Source organism: Phoenix dactylifera, unplaced genomic scaffold (assembly GCF_009389715.1).
Source record: "Phoenix dactylifera cultivar Barhee BC4 unplaced genomic scaffold, palm_55x_up_171113_PBpolish2nd_filt_p 000832F, whole genome shotgun sequence".
Classification (NCBI taxonomy): Eukaryota; Viridiplantae; Streptophyta; class Magnoliopsida; order Arecales; family Arecaceae; genus Phoenix; species Phoenix dactylifera.
In genome coordinates, this window is record NW_024068198.1 from 28,550 (window position 1) to 48,876 (window position 20,327).

Consider the following 20,327-nt stretch of genomic DNA (forward strand, 5'->3'; position numbering starts at 1 on the left):
CCAAATTTAACTCTAGAACCTTTTGAGATCGGGTTTGAATCGAAGAAGGACTGTTCTACAATTGCAACGTGTCCTGTAAGAAGGGTTAGACAAGTTGCAAAGAAGAAGTACCTGCAAAGTTCCTCCAATCTCCTTATTCAAAATTCTCACCATCAACTATTTCCGAGCTGTCCTTGATGTCTTTTTGTCTTACCAAGATCTCTCCCACTGAGCTTATCGGTTCAAAGATAGCTGCTTTTGGAATTCTACAGTAAAATCCATTAAAAATTTTGAAAGGAAGCTTCCTTATACACACATAATTTTGATGAGAATCTAGCTTCAACATGTGCTACCTCTCCATATTCTTGTATTTCCAAGTCAATGTCCATCCTAACAAACCAGTGATCCATCATTGAAAGTCAGAAGTTTGTTTATGAATCATTATCAGAAGAGCATATCAATCAGATGATCGTTTTTAGCCCGTCTACAACGGTCTGCACCCGGCAGTGGCGATGCCGACTAAATGGGCTGACGCATATGCCAGGTTTTTTTTTATAGTGCTAGTATTAAAAAATCTTGGCAAATATGGTGCATGGCACTTCATAACAGCACTCATAAGAATCCCATCATTGCCATGATCAATCATTCATTGTACTATTCCACTGAAAAATGTTAAGTGGTCCTACTGATATGCATGGTTCACATGTTTGATTTGCTGCTAAAATGATACATTATGATTCAAGGGATTTCTTGGATTGCACTAGCATGAGAAAGTTGAAAAAAAGAAAGAAAAAAAGAAGAAAGAAAGAGAGAGAGGGAGCTTTGTAATTTGGGTTTGAACCTGACAGGTGCCATGTGTAGTTTATGACTCTATATATTTTTTTTATAGAAATATTCCTCCATATATTTGAAGATATGTGTTTGTGTGCATGCACACATGTAAAAAGCCATACAGAGACATAAAAAAGAGTGAAAAAGAAGTATTTTAAGCTGGACAAAGGTGCACCTAATAAGAAAAAGGATTTTTTTATTTTTTATTATATTATTATTTTGGGTGGTTTTGGGGGTGGTTGGGTTTGCAATACAAGTTTGAGCTCTTGCCATCTCAAATATAGCAGATTTTGCAATTTGACAAGCCACCACCAATCATTAGGAATATATCAGAAATATTAGAGATGATACAAAGAAAGGGTAAGTAAAACAGAGGAAACAACAGGAGAGCTACAGGGCACTGAAAGCAGTCTGCCCATACCACCCTGCCTATGGAGCTTTCATTCACAGCAGCAACAGTCATTAAAGCAAAATATCAAGCACAAGAGAAGCAGGAAAGGGATAACAAAGTCATGAAAGATTGCGGTTCCAACACAAGGAAAAGGGTGGAGACTCCCAGTTAAACCTATTGCCACCATAATTTTCAATATGTTTGCATCCAACCTACTAACCACTCTTTGATGAGGCCTTAGCCTTTAAGCTCTCCAATTTACTAAACTGCATACTGTCTATGGCTGTCAAGCTGAATCACTTATCATCATCTTAGATGATTAAGTTAAGAGTTGAGCATCATGATTATATTCTGCCCTGCTTGAATTAATGCTCATCTTTGTATTATCTTTTCATAATCCTCTTAGCATTGTGGGATAAAAGAGTCCTCCATGTTATAGTTATTTTCTTCTTAGTTCTTGCAAACATAGTTTACCTGCTGCCGGATCTTATGGATATAATACTGGCTTTCATCACATAAACCATGTCCTTTCCTGTTAGCATGGTTTCTTTCACAAATATAAGGGAAATTTGTGACATATTGACATTATAAATCTCAGATTTTGTTACTTATTGAACTCTGAATGGGATGCATCATCAGCAAAAGACTAAACGGGCCAAAATATAATAATAATAAGTAAATGATACAAAGTCTTATTTAGGAGTAATCAATAATTTTGTACAAACATGGAGACTACATTAATGGACACTATCCTCTGGCTTTCACTTCAAAACTATGAACAAAAGGTGAGGTATATAATCTATGCTTAATTTCTCCAAAAAGATTCTATGATTAACTATTGGAGAAATGAAGCAGCTAGGTGATGAGGCTTTCATTTAAAAAATGCGGCGTGATAGACAACTTAGAGATGATAGCAGCGAAATCTTAATCCTTTTTGATTGGCCGCGCCTCAAATCCCCCTTCTTTTCTCTCCACAAGAGAGTAAGGCAAGTGGGTTCCAAGAATTTTGTCCCATATAACAAAGAAGGGCTGGGAGAAGTTGTATTTGTTGCCATAGAGCTGGTGGTGGATGTCATGATAAGCGCTGTTGTTATTAAAGAACACATGGAACAGGTTCCCTGGAAGCCATAACCCACAGTGGTCATCCACAGTCTTGATGGTGGCAAAAGAGAAGAAGGAGATGGCAGTCCGGGGTGTCATGCCAGAGACAAGGAAAGACAGGGCGCCACCAATTGTATCTAGTATCAGACCCTCAAGGGGGTGGTTGTAGAGAGCTCCAAAGGCATAGGGGACAACGAGACTGTGGTGCTTGGAATGGATGTGCTTGTATAAGAACTTGTTCAAGTGCATGTATCTGTGCATGAAATACTGCCATGTATCCATAACCACCATTGCGATGATGAACTGCACCACTATCACAAGGGGAGAAGGCTGTGGCGGTGTGACCCCACTGTCATCGCTTACGACCTGCATATAATGAAACAAACTCAGTTGAATATGTTATGTTTTACATCCGAAATTTGGTAGGTTTAGATGAAATACTTAGTTCTTGAAAAAAAGTTACAGACAATGATCCACTTATAGAGAAAAGAGACAAGAAAGTACGAGGGGATCGATGAATTATTGGGCCATCAAAGAGCTTTAGTTTCTCATCTCATTGGAACACTTCTATTGATATCAGGCTACAAGAGAAAAATATAATACAGTATTACCAATTCCCTATGAAAATGAAATACAAATAACAAAATAGAAAGTTTTTTGACAAAAAAAGAAATTTTATAAAAAAAGCAGCCCTAAGGTGAGTTCACTATCTGTTTTCAAAAGGTTAAGATGACCCTAACTAGATGGGAAAAGGGTAATGTTTATGGATATATGCTCCTAGAAGTGCATAGCACTAATTTCTGCTGTTGGCTCCTGGGAACATTAGTTCAGATGGACGACTGTCTAATGATGATTTCCTACTCTTAGAATTCAAAAAAAAATGTTTATTTTTATGTAGACGGTCATTGATGCATGTAATCAGAAAAAGTCCTGAAAGACTGGTGTGCAAAATTCTACATTAGGATTTATTATGTTAGAGGCAAAACAAATATATTCCTAATAGAGAGAGGGAAAAACGTCTCTTAAACTCGACAGCTGTAGGATTAAGAGTCCAAACTGCACATTGGCTGTGAAGGGAAATATCCGAGAAGTGAAGCCTCTCAGGAGTGGAGCGGTTGAGTACTTGCACTTATAATAGTAGAGATAAAGTTATGTTATTACAAGCAACCAAAGCATATGCATAGTAATAAAGGATCTTTGGTGAATTGATTCATGAGGAAATCCAAATGCATAATTTGTTGTCACACAAAGCTTCAGCATTAACACAAACAACATAAACTACGAATCGATCATAATATGATTAAAGGCTAATGAGTTTTCAGTTGTTTGTTTGTCACTCATAATGCATGGAAATTAATTTATAGGCAAATGAATCAGAGTACGCTACAGGGTTGTGATTGGGAGGCTCATCTTTTTCCTCTCTGATTGGAAAGATCAGAGATGAAGAAAATATCAAATAAAACCCAATATAAGTAGATCCATCTGAGCCAAGCATTATTTCCAACACTGAAAGACAATGCAATTCTCAGAGGACGTCAGCTAGTATACTTCTTGCATTCATATTTATATTTTATCCTACTATCTGAATGTAAAAGAAAGTGATATTGGTTTCTCATACCATGAACAGAAGCAGGGAGACAGCAATTTGAAATGTCTGCTGAACTAGTACCCCTTGAACAACTGTTCCTTTAGAGACAATGTTCTTCACATCCTCCTCGCCCTTTGGATGTAACCGGTAATTCTCCAAACCACCCAGCAGCATATATATTCCCGAGTAAATCCAGTAGACAGCGACCGGCACGAAGGTTCCCAGCAACTCATCCGACACGGCAAAAGCCATGGCGTATCTTGTAAACAATTGAAATGCTGAGAACTGCAGGTCAGGCTTGGCTGGTGCACGCCTTTAACTTCTGAAGAAAAGAAAACCTGAGAGCACAATCTTAAGTAACAGAAAAGAGAAGGCATATGGAGAAAGAAACAAATTTGAACTGCAAGTTTGCAGGAACTGATCAGGCAAAGACAATCACTAGGAAAATAGGGATCTCAGAATTCCACTTCATTATTACGAAGGAAAAAGAAAAACTCAAGTTATGCATCCATTAGTTGTTAAAGTTTTAATCACTTAATGATTCGATCATTTTTAAGCTTAAAACATTCTGCAATAGGACAGCCATAATTTCAAACTGAAGTTACATGTGAGCCGCCGTTGTACCAAAAAAAAAAAGATGAAGGAAGAAAAAAAAAAGAGCTTACCCAGAAAATATCCAAGAAATAATCTGCTGATAGAGAACTTGGAAGCCAAAACACCAGTTAAAACAGATATTACTAAAAATCTATATCATTAAAGGCACCCAAAAGAACCACTTTTCACTTCAAAGCAACACGAAGAGTTCAATCTGAGAAGCAGGAAATCTCTACAGACCTAGCTGAGACTACATCTGTCTGATTCTACTCATTCCTTTTCATAAATTCTGGTTTCTGGAGGCTCAAATTGCAAAATTCTAGGACATGATCCAAACTGGAATAATTTCCTAGAAGAAACAGAAATATAAGGTAGAAGTGATTTCTGATACTCCAGTAATTCATAAAAACCAAGACGAATAAAGACCCAACTAATGAAACAAAAGAAGCAAATACAAACCATAATTAATAAATGCTGGGGGTCCGGGGGAAGTATTTCACTTCCTCCTTCCCCACTCCAAAAAAAATAAGAAGAAAAAGAAACAAAAGAAGGAAAATAGAACTACCTCTGAAAGAAACAAAAAAGAAAAAAAAATAACACTTTTTTTAAAAAATATGCAACAATATATTGCATCGGTTATTTGAATATCAGCAAAGCTCCAATCTAAGAAGCAAAAGAAATTAAACAGGAAAAGAAGAAGAAATCCAACAGAAACAGAGGACTCTAGACTTATTTTTTCTAGAGGAAATAGAAAAAGAATCCATCTACAGGATTTAACAGTTTCAATACACTAACCTCTCTCGAAGAAATTTATCCAGAAAAGAAGCCAAATATTGGACGATGAAGGGGCTTCTTCCTTATACTACTTCTCCGCCGTTGGCTTTGGATGTCGCCAGGACTCGCGGAGGGTCGTCTTCTTATTGGGGAGGGATGGAGAGGGGACCGAGTCGCTGAAGTCGGCCGGTTGCTGAGAAGAATAAGAAGCCTCGTTGACGATTCCGGCGGCCATTTACCTCTACTTTTCCTTTTTCCTTATTTTTTATTTTTTTATTGCCTGATATTTTTCGACGGCCTCGGCCGGCCACCCTTTTTTTTTTTTTTCCTTGAAGCAGATGTCTTGAATACGAATACATCCCAAAAAAACTTTAAAAAATAATAAATTTCAAAATACATCAAATAATTCCATCTCTCTTAGCCATCAAATTTTTTTAGAATAATTAGGCACATACGAAACTATCCCACATTGACCTCATGGTATTGGTGAATGCTAATAAACTGTTGCAATTTTTTTAAAAAAATATAATAAAAAAAATATTTTATAGTATTCGATTTTTTTAACAATATCCTTCGTGATTGGCATCGTAAAGCCGTCATCAATGGGTTTAGAAGTCTCGCGTGCGACTCCAATTTTATTTTATTTTTTTCCGCATAATCCCAAATTGGGTTATTGCATATTGTGTTTAGAAATAAAGGCTTCGGGTTTGGATTATGTTCTAAATAATAATCCTATTGCACGCTTGCACTATCAAAATTACTCGTTTGATATTGGTTATGCATTTAGTGGCTCGGACCTGCGACCTGTTAGGTTAATTTTCTCGGACCTGCAACTTTTGATGTTAAGGTTGCAATGAGTTCGACATCTGTTCAATCATATATAGCTACAATTTCTAATCTCTTGGATTCTGCGCAATGCTTTGTTTCTAAAGATTCTATGCAAATCATGTAGAAAGGCTGGCTATTTTTTTCTGAACTCCAGGTTCCTTTTTGATCTTTCCTCGTCCCTTCTTTCTGACCCTTCTCTTCCGCTACCTCTATTCGGAGTCTTCTCTCTTCTATAATTTTGTTTCTATACCTTAATGAATGTGTGGTGGTTTCAATCATTCTCTCTCTCAAAAGAAAAGATCTTACTTTCTTAATATTACTTTAGTTCAAATTCCTATTGCTGTCTCCTTTCTCTTTTAACTTTATTATTTTTTTATGAATTTTTTATATGAGTACCAATTCCTTTAGTCATTAATTTATAAATGCAACTATTTCATCAATTTTATTTTTTGTATTATCTAAATATTTTACTGTATAACTTTATTCTATAGATCTTCATTTTTCTAATTTGAAGACATCATTTCTAATTTGGAAATCCTAGATGTTGCTTCTCTTTCCTTCATTTCTTTGCTTCATGAGTAAGCATGGAGATATCCTATTTCAAGGTTTGACAAAACAACCTTTACAATAAGGTCAACTTATTAATAAAATAACAAAAATTATTTGATGTCACTGTTCATCTTATTGAAATAATAGTATTACTTCAAATCTCTAGCACAAGTAATAGTTATAATTATTTTTGAGGGTGCCAACTTATGGGCTTGGTAAAATCACTAGCTCTTCGATATTAGCGGCTTTTGTTTAAGCCTACACCCATGTAGGATTTGGCTAAACTTTCTCTTAACCTAGTTATAAAAAATAATTTTATTTTGACTTTATATTCAAATACCTTGGCCAAGGGGAGAGAAAAAAATGGCAGCGACTTGAGTTGGGCATTAATATAGGTTTAGCAACAATCGCATCATCTTTCATTGAATGAGGTTTTATGATTAATATATCAAAACCTTATATCCTCTCTAATTATTGTACTCTTTAATTGGAAGGACATCCTCTTATCCAAATCTAACCCTACCCTATATCCTCTCTAATTATTGTACTCTTTAATTGGAAGGACATACTCTTGTTCAAATTTAACCCTACCCTATATCCTCTCTAATTATTGTACTCTTTAATTAGAAGGACATCCTCTTATTCAAATTTAACCCTAGATCCTTTTGAGATCAGGTTTGAATCGTAGAAGGTCTGTTCTACAATTGCAACATATCCTATACGAAGGGTTAGACAAGTTGCAAAGAGGAAGTACCCTGCAAGGTTCCTCCAATCTCCTTGTTCATGGACCTCCACAATCTCACCGAGGCCACACGGTTGGGACACAAGATTCAAAAATCTCACCATCAACTATTCCCGAGCTGTCCTTAGTGTCTTTTTGTCTTACCAAGCTCTCTCCCACTGAGCTAATAATTATCTGTTCAAAGATAGGTGCTTTTGGAATTCTAGAGTAAAATCCATTAAAAATTTTCCAAGGAAGCTTCCTTGTACACAGATTATTTTGATGAGAACCTAGCTTCAACATGTGGTACTTCTCCATATTCTTGTATTTCCAAGTCAATGTCCATCCTAACAAACCCGTGACATCATTGAAATTTAGAAGTTTATTTATGAGTCATTGTCAGAAGAGCATATCAATCAGATGATTTGTTTTTAGCCGGTGTCTATAACGGCCTTCACCCGGCAGTGGGCATGCCGGCCCAATAGGCTGACTCGGGTGCCACATTTTTTTATAGTGCTAGAATGGGGTCGTCAGCCAACTTCTATAGAAAAGTATAAAAGATCTTGGCCCTGACTTGGTCCATTTGCATCTATAATTTTTGTAGCTTTCTTTAGATTATAGGTCCACATGGACAAGCTGGAGAGAAACGTAGAGCTCTTAATCCAACCAAGAGAAAGCTTTAATATACAAGTCTGAATCCAATTCAACTTACAAGTTAAAAGTCATTAGATTTTGAACTCATTTGTCCGCATCAAATCATCTACCTCCCACTAAGCCTCACATGTGATACTCGATATCATGATGCCTATCAAATATTTCTGGTCTTAATTTAAAAAATTAAAAAAATCAAATAATTTGAAAGAATAGAATGACTTTATCGGTCTAAGCCCCATTTGACAGAGGTTTTGGTAAGCTAGAAAGCATTTTGTACCAAAAGTACTTTTAGATTAAATAGGGGTATTTGGTAAAAAAATCGGAAAGCTAAAACAGCTTTTCTGGAGAAGCTCCAAAATAAAATTTCTTCGAAAAAATATTTTTAGCATGCGTTGAAAAGCTATTTTGATTTATAATATATATAATAATAACTATAATATTTTATATCTTTATTATTGTATTAAACTATAAATAATATTATATTACGTTATACCATAATACATTGATATAATACAATATTAAATATATAAAATATTATAATTATTAACGTAAATTAATTTTCATAATATAACAAATTTTCTAGCTAGGTGATAAAATTTGTTAAATAATTATTAAAGGACATTTTGTATAATTGTTATATTTTATTACGAATATTTTGGTTAAAAAAATAGCTTTCCAACTGAGCCTAAAAATGCTTTTTCGAAAAACTCCAAATGAAGCTTCTCCCATAAAGCTATTTTTAGCTTCCTGAAAAAGTTAAAATAACTTTTCGAAATTTTTACCAAACACTCCTATTTTACCTAAAAGTGCTTTTAGAGAACCAGAAAGTACTTTTTGGTCTTCCAAAAACTCTCCCAAATGGGAAACTTTCAAAAATAAAAATAAGAAACAATGACATTACCAAAGGCCTCAAGTTTTGGTCATCAGGTATGGTTGTTAGGTGGCTCTACAAACAGGAGTTAGAAAGCAATTCCCGCAGTCTATAATGTATGACTTGAAAAGCCCGTCTTCTTTAAAATAAAACAAAATAAAATACAATAAAAAAAGCCTCTCGTGCTGTGGCCAGTCAAGGGTCCCGACTGTGTTCCAAAAGGGACGAACCGTAACAAAATTTAGAGGCTACTTTCCAAGTCTCAAAGCCGCAGGAACCCTAACGGGTCAGTGCGACCACTCAAGTCAATCAATTTGATCTAATTCAATGCCTGAGTTTTTTTTTTTTTTGGTGTTTTTTTTTCCTTAGACCCAAGACCAGTTACTTGGCATGCATCATCGTCCATTATGGACTTTAGAACGGACCACAAAATGTCCAAAGTACAGCCAGACTCCTTAATATGTTTCTCGTATTCCGGAGTCAAACGTTGGAATAACCTGTCAAATTTCTTTGGAAGGATAATGGTGCTATATTTTATTAAAAGATATTTTATAAATAGAGAACAAGCAAAGTGCCAATGATCATGAATGAGTCTAAGAAGTAGATTGGTCAATGATGGGATGAACTGGCTGGTTTATCTGCAACACTTTAAAAATATTACCCGGTTAATACTTCTTTGTATTTCAAATACTTCTCACAATGCCTAATAAACTATTGGATGTTCTTTAATAATTTTTTAATGAGTGGACCAAGCTGTGGAGCAATAAAAAACAATGATTCACATAGAATGGTTTAATCCTTTACATAGAAGATCCCATTAAAAGTCTTTGGACGAATAAATCCACAGACTACTTTCAAAAGATATCTGAAAGCCTGAAGGAAGAGGAGAAAATGGAAAAAAAAGTAATATGAATTGCACAACAATATGAATCTTTATACTAGAACTCATTTTCTATTATTTATTTTGGCTATATACACACACACACAAATGTATGTATATCTCCCATTTTTTTATTTTATATACATATGCTAAATTTGTATTTTGTTATTAAATAACTTTTTTGTACACCAATGTCCTTTGTTAGCTACCATTTGTAGTCCAACCAATCCATGGTCAAAGTTATTTGATCCTGATCATAAAATAATCTTCAACAAAAATAACAAAACGACCTTTCAGTCCATCACTGGAAGCCAATTAAGGGCTCCCCCAACAATATTCATATAATTTTGTCAAAAAAAAGAAGATGTAGCAGTGTCTCAATGTCTGGTTGACCGTCCGTAAACACAAAAATGAAAGGGTATTTGGAAAACGTGCAAAATCATAAAATCATGCAGCAAAATAAAACCTTTTGAGAGGCATATATATGCAAAAGAAAACCTGGATAAAAAGTCAAGTCAAATTCATCATATTGAATAGATAGCTCAGAGGATAAACATGACATGATAACCGTGTAGATGATGGCATACCATTAACCCGTTTAGTTTGCTTGGTGAATCAAATCATCTCCAAGATGACTCAGTTGACTTGGTAATTCAATACAATCAACATATTAATCTAATCTGACATAGCGAAGCTCCAATCTTAGTTAACTAGATCCTGGCAGCATTAATTTCTTAACAAGCATTAATATTTCTATTAACCCAATGTTCTGCATGCCATTCCATACCAATTTAAACTAGAATATAGTTAGGTCCATACACATAAGAAATTTAGATATTGGATCAATTTTCAGGTTTGGAGTTTACATTCTTTTGATGTGCCCTGCTATTTCATATAAGATAAATACAGATTAAGGGGGCCAAGATTCTAAACATGAACCAGATTATTTAATAAGTAGGCTGGTTCATGTGCATTCCATATAACCTGAACCCAATTATACCAAATGCAATTTCCTTTTGTGCTGGGTGCAAGCAGGCTTGGCAGGTCCGGTGCAAGCAGGCTTGGCAGGTGCAAAGATGGCAATTAGATGCATTAATTATTGACTACTGTAAAATAGCATTAACCCATGCAGCAGGGGATATGCCAAGGTTCCCTGTGGCATTTTCCATTTTTAATAAAAAATGCTACATCGCAGCACTGGATGACACCCCTAAATCTCATGCATTGAGGTTACAGAAAGTTGGACTTTGTGGGAATTACAGATCAACTAAAGGTGTCGTCAGAAGGAACAGTAGCCTCTCATAACTTGGAAAGTAGTTCCAACTTACAGAATCTATCTACCAAGGAAAACTACCTCAGTTGACTGCCCTGCCCACAGGATGTTGGCCCACAGACTTAAGAATCCAGTGGGTCCAGCCGGTCAAGCCATATGTGGAAGATACAGCCACCTGTTTTCTCTCTAACAAAGAATAGATTCTAATCATCATATCCATTATTTCCATGTAATCTCACCAGTCAAGTGAACTTTCTCCATAGATTAAAAACTCACCTCTAGACAATCTCTAGTTTCCTTCGTTTTGACGGTACAGTTGAAGCAGCGAACCCATGGAAAAAACTATTGGCATATTTCCGTTTTGCCAGCTTTGGGTCCTGTATAAATAGCAGCCCTTCAAGACGGTCATTCTGCATCAGAAATCATCAGGAGAGAGAAAGAAATAGAACAGAAGAGAGTTTTCTTTCTGAAGCTTAAAGAAATAACCATCCTTTGCTTCTCAAGTACTCTTCAGAATTTTCAGAAACAACGGAATGGCATACAAGGTATCTGATGAGATGTTAGGAACCTTTGTACCTGTTCTAGTTTACTGGGTGTACTCTGGCCTTTACATGCTGCTGGGTTGCTTCGACAAGTACCGGCTGCACTCCAGGAAGGAGGAAGAAACCAAGAATTTGCCCTCGAAAGGAACTGTTGTCAGAGGTGTTCTCGTTCAACAGGCATTTCAGATTGCTGTAGCTATCATCCTATTCACGGTAAAACAATACTATCATATATCAGAGAGTTATGCAAAGAATTAATTGACAAGAATTTCTTTTCCCATACTCATTTCTGAAGCATGTGCAGGTGATAAGCAAAGATGAAAGGACTGGTACAAACTTGCAACCTTCCTTCTTCGTGGTGGCGAGACAATTTGTGGTCGCAATGCTTGTCTTAGACACATGGCAGTACTTTGTCCATAGATACATGCATGTTAACAAGTGCTTGTATCGCCACATCCACTATAAGCATCACAGCCTTGTTGTGCCTTACGCATATGGAGCTCTATACAACCACCCACTTGAAGGGCTGCTTCTCGACACAGTTGGCGGTGCCATGTCTTTCCTCATCTCTGGCATGACCCCTCGTACTGCCATCTTCTTCTTCTCCTTTGCAACCATTAAAACAGTTGATGATCATTGTGGGCTGTGGCTTCCTGGGAATCCCCTCCATGTTTTCTTTAGCAACAACAGTGCTTACCATGATGTTCACCATCAGCTCTATGGTGGAAAATACAACTTCTCACAGCCATTCTTTGTTATGTGGGACAAAATCCTTGGAACATACATGCCTTATTCCCTGGTAAAAAGAAAGGATGGAGGCCTGGAAGCAAAGCCAGTCAAAGATTAGGAGTCAAATGATAAAGAAAGCTTTCTTTGTGAGTACCAGCCAGAGTCATAAAGTTGTTTGTAGCATTATCTTCCAGTCACTTCGGAGATATGTTTGTGGACTCTCCAATTATGTACACAATAATGATACTGCTTCTTTGTATCAGCTCTATGATGTCCGCTCAAAGCATGAATGTTATAACTATCAGTCCTTAGAAACAGAAAAGGCTATGTGATGTAGCTTTCTGAATTTAAGACTTCTAACATAGTTGACCATGTAGATCATCAGAAGCCGACATAATGTTGGAGCAGTCCTCTTGGTAATCCTAACCAGTTTCTCTCTGGCTCAATAACATTTGATGAGAGGGATCATCATGCTACAGTACCTCTGCTTAATTTTTTTTGCCAACATCTGTACAAAGCATATACATGGGAATGACTAATCATCCTGTCTTTTCCACAAATAGCCATGAAAAGTCAGATAAATCACATAATTAGAATTTTAAAAAATATATACATATAACGAGAAAACATTACAGATTGGCTAAAGGAAAATATCCATCACTTTTTGAAGGCCTTGTTTTCAGACCCAGGTTAATCTCTAATTCCACCAACATTACAAAAAATCGGCAAGTCCTTAACTTGCCACTGTAACTAATATTTGAAAGATCCGCAAAATGATCTCTGATATTTGATTAACCGTCCAGTAATGTTTCTAAGGTGGGTTCGAGACACACTCACTAATGGATGACCAATGATGTTAGGAGTTGATGGATAAGTAAAAGAATGGAGATATGCTCAGAGGATAATTATCATATCAACATTTTAAGTTTGTGAGAATCCTGCCATGCGAGCTTTGATGTCTTTAGGGGACACAACAGTTTAACTTCATACAAAAGTAGGCTAGAAAATAGAAAAATCTTCAGATATTAAGGTGTCAAACATGATGAAACAAAATCAACAATATATAAATAAAATTAGTGCCAAATATGAAAAAGATTTCAAAGCAGGATGCAGATGCACACAGTAAAGCCAAATTCCGCAGGATTGAGCCTACTGACTCTAAAAGAATCAAAGGTAGTAATTAAAAAAAAGAGCCAATGTGGACTTGAAATAAGAGACAAATCCAGCATCAAAAAGTTCATCCTGAATCATGGGACTAGGTGCAGGATTGTCTGTAAGCAGTGGAAGAAATCAAACGAAAAAACTTGAAATGTGAATATTCGAAAGCACAGTAAAGAGAAACCACAGAGTAAATTTAGCATAAGCATGTGACAGTCAAAGATAAACCAAATACACATATATGCATGGAACACATAATATAGACTCAATGAAAAGAATTAACAGACTTACAAATAAGCATTGTGTAATAAATACTAAGTAATTTACTAAAAAAACAAATTACCAAGTCAGCTAATAAATTTGGCCATAATTCGTCTGCAACGTGTTTTTGATGGTACTACAGTCTTCAAGTTGTACCAGTTGGTCCAGTTCATCAATCTAGAACAATAAACATGCAACAAAGCAAGAAAACAAAAGACATGATGCTTGAGGCATATGGCAATAAGTAATCGCTCTTCAGATGATCAAGCCAGGCGTGTTAAGTGTTTTGGCAGGCATAACCACATACTAAGCTAGGTCAATCAATGTGTGGTTTATAAACCACACAAGTCATAGATCAAGGCGGAGAAGTTAAATGTTATCTCGTATACAACAAATATAAGGTCATAAAAATGAGATTAATGACAAATTTTGTTTTTAAGGGAAATTTGAACTACAGATAGGTTCTGGCATTGCTTGGAATATCTTGACGACATAGTTTCACAGCATATATTTTTTGACATAAAAATGAAGATAGCTTCTCAGAAAATACAATGCTTAGCTAGCTCGCAGCCAAACTGTCATGTCAAAATATTTCCATTTCAGCTTAATGTTTTAGGTATAGCTCTTTGACAAATGTATTGGCACCCATAAGCATGATTTATTTTGCATATTCCAATATCCACCAGAGCTCTAGTAACTAAAATTAAAACACTTAAGGTGCTAAAGAGGTAATAACAGAGCTGGAAAAGACCATGACCACTAGTTTCTTAAAAGAGTAAGACATAACTAGGAAAAAGTCAAATGGACATAAAATGATTCAATGGCCAGCTCATAGGAGCATGCTTGTTCGGATCCTATTTTAACTAAACACGTAAAAAAGAGTAATATCAAAGAGCATGCTAATCATTCGAAAGCATGAAATGATACAACCATTTGGAACAGCATAAAAACCATAGCTTCCAACAAGAAGCAGACTTTCTCTCTTTGGCAGATGAGTAGGTAAGTTACCAGCTTCGCCTAAGAGTGAAGGAAATACAGAAAATAAATCTGGCGAAGAGGTAAGCCAAAAAAATCAAGAAGACAAAAACAAATGAGTACTTATATTAAAGAAAGAGCACCACCAAATTTCAACACTACTCTCAGGCATACACCTATGCTCTGGCAAGAGTAGGGCAGCCCCCGAGGTAACCCTCAGAATATAAGTAATTGTTTGGTTCCTTTCGAGCCAACGGACCCAACAGATAACATTTGGAAATATATATATATATATATATATATATATATATATATATATATATATCATAAATAAGAATGCCTGCGGGATAATAGTCGAACATGTTAAACAGCATCCTTGAAGGTTCAAGACATGCATGTCATAAGGCATCAATATGTTGCATAGAATATCCATTCTACATGTCATATCGCAAGTATAATAATTTTGACTACTCAGTTGATTCAACCACTACACTACTGCAATGAGCATTTCAGAATGAAAATTCATGAATTTTTTTCTCTCTTGATCATTTATAGATCATTTCTATTCTATTCATAAGTCTCATCACGTCGACAAACCAATTATGAATAATTCACCAGGTCATTGATATGGATAATATCCAAATACCAAATACGTTCTATATGTGATTCATGTAAAGAAAAAGAAGTTGTTTTTGGGAAGATCAAAGAAACAACTTGTTCTTCTTTCGTAAAAAATTCTTCTAATAATCCCGAACCTAATCTTTGCAAAAAAGCACGTACCGTTGAAATCAGTATTTGTGTGTTTCTGCTTGAGCCGTACGAGATGAAATTCTCATATACGGTTCTTAGAGGGGGAATTCTTTTGGATTACCTATCTCAATAAGGTATATGATTGGTTTGAAGAACGTCTCGAGATTCAGGCGATTGCAGATGATATAACTAGTAAATATGTTCCTCCTCATGTCAACATATTTTATTGTTTAGGGGGGATCACAAACCAGTATGCTACATAAGATCATGTATGTCCATATCTTATATTGCATCCCAGATTCAATAGAAGCATGCAAATCAATCTCTAAGAGATCCATATCTGACCTTGTATTACAGGTCCTCAGAGTTAGAGACAGATTCTTGCTATATTTACTTTTAGAATTGGTGCCATCATCATTCCTGGATATATGAAGGATTGACACATATAATAGAACTTCATAAACTACACACATCATATCCCAAAACATCACTCGCTGCAGTATATTCCCAATGCAAAAGAACTGCCTAAAAATTACTACCAAGTAAACTCACTTGATACATTTGTATATCAAAACCATCCAGTACATTTGAACTACACAAGAAACAACAACTAGTACATCTTAAATAAACATAAAGCAAAAGAAAGAACTAGCGACAAAATGGGATAGTGGAGAAGGCAATCTCTGTCACAACAAATAGCAATAAAAAGGCAATTTTGCTCAGGCACTTTTGCCTGGCAATCTCTACTAGCTCTAGATAATGAGGAGATTTGAAGTAGTAACCTCCCATGGACTAAGTTCTCTTGAATTCCAAATTAGAGGCCGAAGTTGCAGAGTGGGAGGAATTCCATTTCAGTATCTACATATTTGGTCCATAGGTGCTTGTACTGGTTCAAGGCAACGTCGAGCCATGGCTTCATGTGCCCATTAAAGTGTATGACGGCAGCATTGCGGATCTCATCCAAGCTAATACTTGGATTATAACCAAGCCCTGTTACATGCCATGACTTCTCTAGTGGTTTAGTAGTGGTGTAGAACGTCATCAATCCTGCTGGAAGCACAGTGCCTGGGTTCCAGATTATTCCATCCTCATTCTGTCAAAATCACAGCACTAGTTCAGATGCTGAATTTAGTTTCTCTCTCTCTCTTTCTATTTTTATTTTTTTGGTACAGAAATCTAGCTTCTTCAAGTGGCCTGTCCTAAACTAGACTACAAGATGAAATATGTCAAATGCAAATCTGGTAACATATAAGAAGATGATAAAAACCAAAAGGCAAAAGGAAGACAGAAAATAAATCAAAGAAAAACATTTAACCGCTACAAATCATGAATATTTTGGTACAAACAGTCAGGACCACAATGATATATAAAAGATCAAAAAATAGTTAGACAAAAATGTAACAGGCAGTTTCTTCTAGCAGTAAAGAGGATTAGTAATTTTTGTCACCCAAAATGGAGTTCAGGTTTGCATCAGTAAACACGAGTTCAGATGCAAGGCATAAAATATGCCATTTAGTGAAATTAATGATTTAGCATGCTTCATGGGCAGATGGAAGTTAATAAAGTGGCAAGAAGACCAATAACAACATGGTTGATTACAGAAAATTCTACAGGAATGCTTAACTGCCTTAAAGATCAATTTTAAAATGTTGAAAAGACCCATAAAAAGGTTGGAATGGAAATAAAGCAGCAAAGGGCAGAGCATATCTTAAACAATTTATAAATGCCCTCCTCTCAACGGCTAAGAAGGGCACCAGTAAACAGGTAGAGTACTGCAAGAGAAGGGACCGTGCAGTGCTATAAAATGAGAACTCGGTTGAGCTGAATTTAAGGAATAAGTTGACTGGTTTTAAACTGGATGAAAGATGTGTCAACATTAGAATTTGGTTTTTCTTGAAGATTCTGGGTCAAAGTCCTACAACCAGTGAACAAAGAGAAGATTTCTTTGATGCCTAAGAACAGACAACCTGGAGATGTGTACGGTTTGCTTGATTGGAGAAAATCCTCACAATGCACAAATTGCGGCAGAGACTTGCATACCCCTAACTAGCATCCTTCACATAAGAAAATAACTGTAATTACTAAAACACCTGCTAAATATGCTTTAAAATGTTTAGAAACTAAGTAGTTGGGTTAAAACTAAAAGTTAGTAAATAACGTTATATAATTTATGTAAAGGCCAGTTGCCTCTATTGTCCTCACAGTTAGTAATGAAATTTTCAAAGTAAATAGAAAAAAAATTAAAGATTCTTTAATAGAATGGGTACAATAAATCTTGAAGAGTGATGCATGAACAGAAAAAAATAAGCAAAAGTTTTAATTATGAGGCAGAAAGACATACTGAATTAGAATAGAGTAGTATTTCACCGAAAAAAAAATTTCCAACAATTTGGCATTTGACAGCAAATCAATCACTAATCATTCATAATATATAGGAGATCACATAAAACAATCTTTGATAGTTAAATATCAAGAACTGGGGAAACAAAATTAGTAATAAAATCATTTACAACTTTATGTCTATTTGCCCCAATTGTCGCAACATGATATCAACTAAAATTATTTACTAAATATTCGACAAGTTGGGCAAATAAGATCATTCATTCATTCATTCATTAAGAAATGATCCATAAAACAAGGAAAAATAAATAAGAAGATGAAATTTGAAAGTGCTCACCAAATCCTGGTACTCATGGAATTTTTCAGTGGACCTCTCCCTCCTCCACGCATCGAGATCAAAGACATTTACTCCATAGGCCCATGCGCATGCCCTCGGGCTGAACCGCTCCCGGATCACCGGGTGGGAGAAATTCATGTACCTGCTGTACCTCCTGAACCCCCCAAAGCACATCTCCACCGCCCCGTTCGCCTTCCCATCCAAATCCACCCTCCACAGCCCCGCCAGATCCTTCTGCACCACCACATCATCCTCCAAGAACACCACCCGCTGCAGGCTCGGGTACATCTCCGGCAAGTAGAACCGCAGGTAGTGGAGTAGCGACAAGTCCCGCCGCCCGCCCTCGATCTGTCGCACGACCGGCGAGTAGGAGGAATTCAAGAAGCCGAAGTCGGCTACCGACTTGATCTCCACCCGCGCGCCGCCGGTGGGCGGGCGGCGGGTGAACCAGACCTGCATCGCGTTGAGGTACATGGGGTCGGTGACGACATGGAAGACGTGCTTCCAGGGGTCGGCCGCGTTGCGGATAGCGGAGTTGATAACGGTGGAGACGGCGATGATGTTGTCGGAGATGAGAATGGAGTGGTAGAGATTCGGGTCGGCGAGCTCCGGCGGGTCGGGGCCGGGGCGGCGGTAGGAGTCCGGGTGGGCGATGCGGTCCTCCATGAGGCGCATGGCGAGGCAGTGGAGGCTTTTGGGGGTGGATCCTGCGGCGATGCGGTTGGTGAGAGCGCCGAGCTTCTTGGCGCGGTGGAGCTGCTCCTGGACCGCGAAGATGGTGTCGCGGAGCTTCTGGATCTTGAGCTGGGTGTCGAAGGACTCCTTGGATTCGGAGATGAGGGCGCGGGCGAACTTGATGCGGTCTTTAGCCTCCTTCTCGAGGGGGCGGAGGGAGTCCTCGTCGGAGGGGAGGTCGGAGTCGAGGCGGGCGGCGAGGGAGGAGAGGGAGGCCGTGAGGTCTTCGAAGGCGCGGAGCTGGCGGGAGTTATCGAGTTTGAGGCGGCGGGCGTAGGCGGCGTAGGCGTGGACGAGGGCGGAGTGGTCGGCCGCCTGGCGGAGGAGGAGGTGGAGGCGGGTGCGGAGGGGGTCGGACTTGAGGGCCAGAAAGGTGCGGCCGAGGTAGGGCCGGAGGACGTCGCCGGCGACAGAAGGGTCGCCGGCAGCGGAGGTGGCCGCGGTGGAGGAGGGGTTGGTGGAGAGCAGCACCGAGAGGGCCGCCAAGAAGAGTAGGGTGAACATCGCCGACACGAACACCCGGTAGCTGCACAGCCCGCGGATGCCCGTCGCCGCCGGACGGACAGACCGGCCTCCCGCCATCACCTATCACTCGTATGCCGCCCTTTGCACCGGATCAAATCCAATCTGATATCTAGTATCTAACTAATAAGCAGCCATCTTCTAGGCCGCGCTGAGGTCGATCAAATTCAAGGTGGTGGAAGGGAGTGGCGGTGGAGCAGGGGAAGTGCACGGAGGAGTGACGTCGACCGTCCATTACGCCCTGCCGACGGTTTGGTTAGATCTGGACCGTCCGATCGATTTATGTGTTGATGATACAGTGTACTTTGCTTTTTCGTATTTCACTATTTTGTGATCATGCGTGCGGTGATGATGACGAAAGCAACGCGTCTGCTGCTGCGCCGGCTCCGCGTGGCATCTGATGGTTAGGGAAGCGAGCCAGGTCGGTGGATGCTGACCGAACCCGCCAATTCCTGGGCGAGGATTGCTCCTTCGGAACGTGACAGATAGCCGAAAGCCAGACTATTGGGTTCCATGAGTTGGGTAGGAAACAACATGTAATCAAACCTGATCCGCATAATTACTTGTTTTTTCTTTTTTTTTTTTCCACCATGATACTCCTTATCACTGTATACTTTTATTATTATTATTATTTTAAGCGGATGTTTCATACACGCCGAATACAAATACATTAAAAAATTTTTAAAAGATAACAAGTTTCGAAGTATACCAAATAATTTCTCATCTTCTAACCATAGGATCTCTCCAAAATGGTTAGCTACATACGAGACTACCCAATCTGCTTCGTGATACACGTGCTTTGCTTGCAAGGCCATCCCACCACTGATCATATTCTAGATATCCTGAGCAGCGGGTAGTGCTCGCCCACCCTCTTCACACTGCCGAATTCAACCAATAACTGTAGCTGAATTATCCTCGAGCACAACAACACAAGCTCGCAGCTC

General features: G+C 38.0%; 3 protein-coding genes and 1 long non-coding RNA gene across 6 annotated transcripts; 1 reads left to right on the forward strand and 3 right to left on the reverse strand.

Annotated features, from left to right (window-relative positions):
- Positions 1 to 1,836: 1,836 nt before the first annotated feature.
- On the reverse strand, positions 1,837 to 5,483 carry LOC120107336 (sphinganine C4-monooxygenase 2-like). 2 transcript variants are annotated; one of them, XM_039120575.1, is made up of 3 exons: positions 5,280 to 5,483; positions 3,921 to 4,212; positions 1,837 to 2,668 (listed from the first exon to the last, which is right to left on the reverse strand). In XM_039120575.1, the coding sequence occupies exons 2-3, from the start codon at positions 4,140 to 4,142 to the stop codon at positions 2,126 to 2,128; spliced, it is 765 nt and encodes a 254-aa protein (XP_038976503.1). In that variant the 5' UTR covers positions 4,143 to 4,212; positions 5,280 to 5,483; the 3' UTR covers positions 1,837 to 2,125. The 2 variants fall into 2 exon arrangements, with proteins under 2 accessions (XP_038976503.1, XP_038976502.1); XM_039120574.1 differs by having other exon boundaries at positions 3,921 to 4,228.
- A 5,837-nt stretch (positions 5,484 to 11,320) lies between these two features.
- On the reverse strand, positions 11,321 to 11,994 carry LOC120107344. Of its 2 annotated transcripts, none has more exons than XR_005509182.1 (3): positions 11,860 to 11,994; positions 11,611 to 11,780; positions 11,321 to 11,411 (listed from the first exon to the last, which is right to left on the reverse strand). It is a non-coding gene; the product is annotated as an uncharacterized LOC120107344 (long non-coding RNA). The 2 variants fall into 2 exon arrangements; XR_005509181.1 differs by having other exon boundaries at positions 11,334 to 11,444.
- On the forward strand, positions 11,442 to 12,651 carry LOC120107343 (sphinganine C4-monooxygenase 2-like). Its single transcript, XM_039120582.1, has 2 exons — positions 11,442 to 11,789; positions 11,881 to 12,651. Exons 1-2 carry the CDS (start codon positions 11,568 to 11,570, stop codon positions 12,421 to 12,423), a joined length of 765 nt encoding a protein of 254 aa, XP_038976510.1. The 5' UTR covers positions 11,442 to 11,567; the 3' UTR covers positions 12,424 to 12,651.
- Positions 12,652 to 15,602: 2,951 nt separating this feature from the next.
- LOC120107342 (probable galacturonosyltransferase 9) lies at positions 15,603 to 19,519 on the reverse strand. Its single transcript, XM_039120581.1, has 2 exons — positions 18,127 to 19,519; positions 15,603 to 16,542 (listed from the first exon to the last, which is right to left on the reverse strand). The coding sequence occupies exons 1-2, from the start codon at positions 19,441 to 19,443 to the stop codon at positions 16,264 to 16,266; spliced, it is 1,596 nt and encodes a 531-aa protein (XP_038976509.1). The 5' UTR covers positions 19,444 to 19,519; the 3' UTR covers positions 15,603 to 16,263.
- Positions 19,520 to 20,327: the final 808 nt, after the last annotated feature.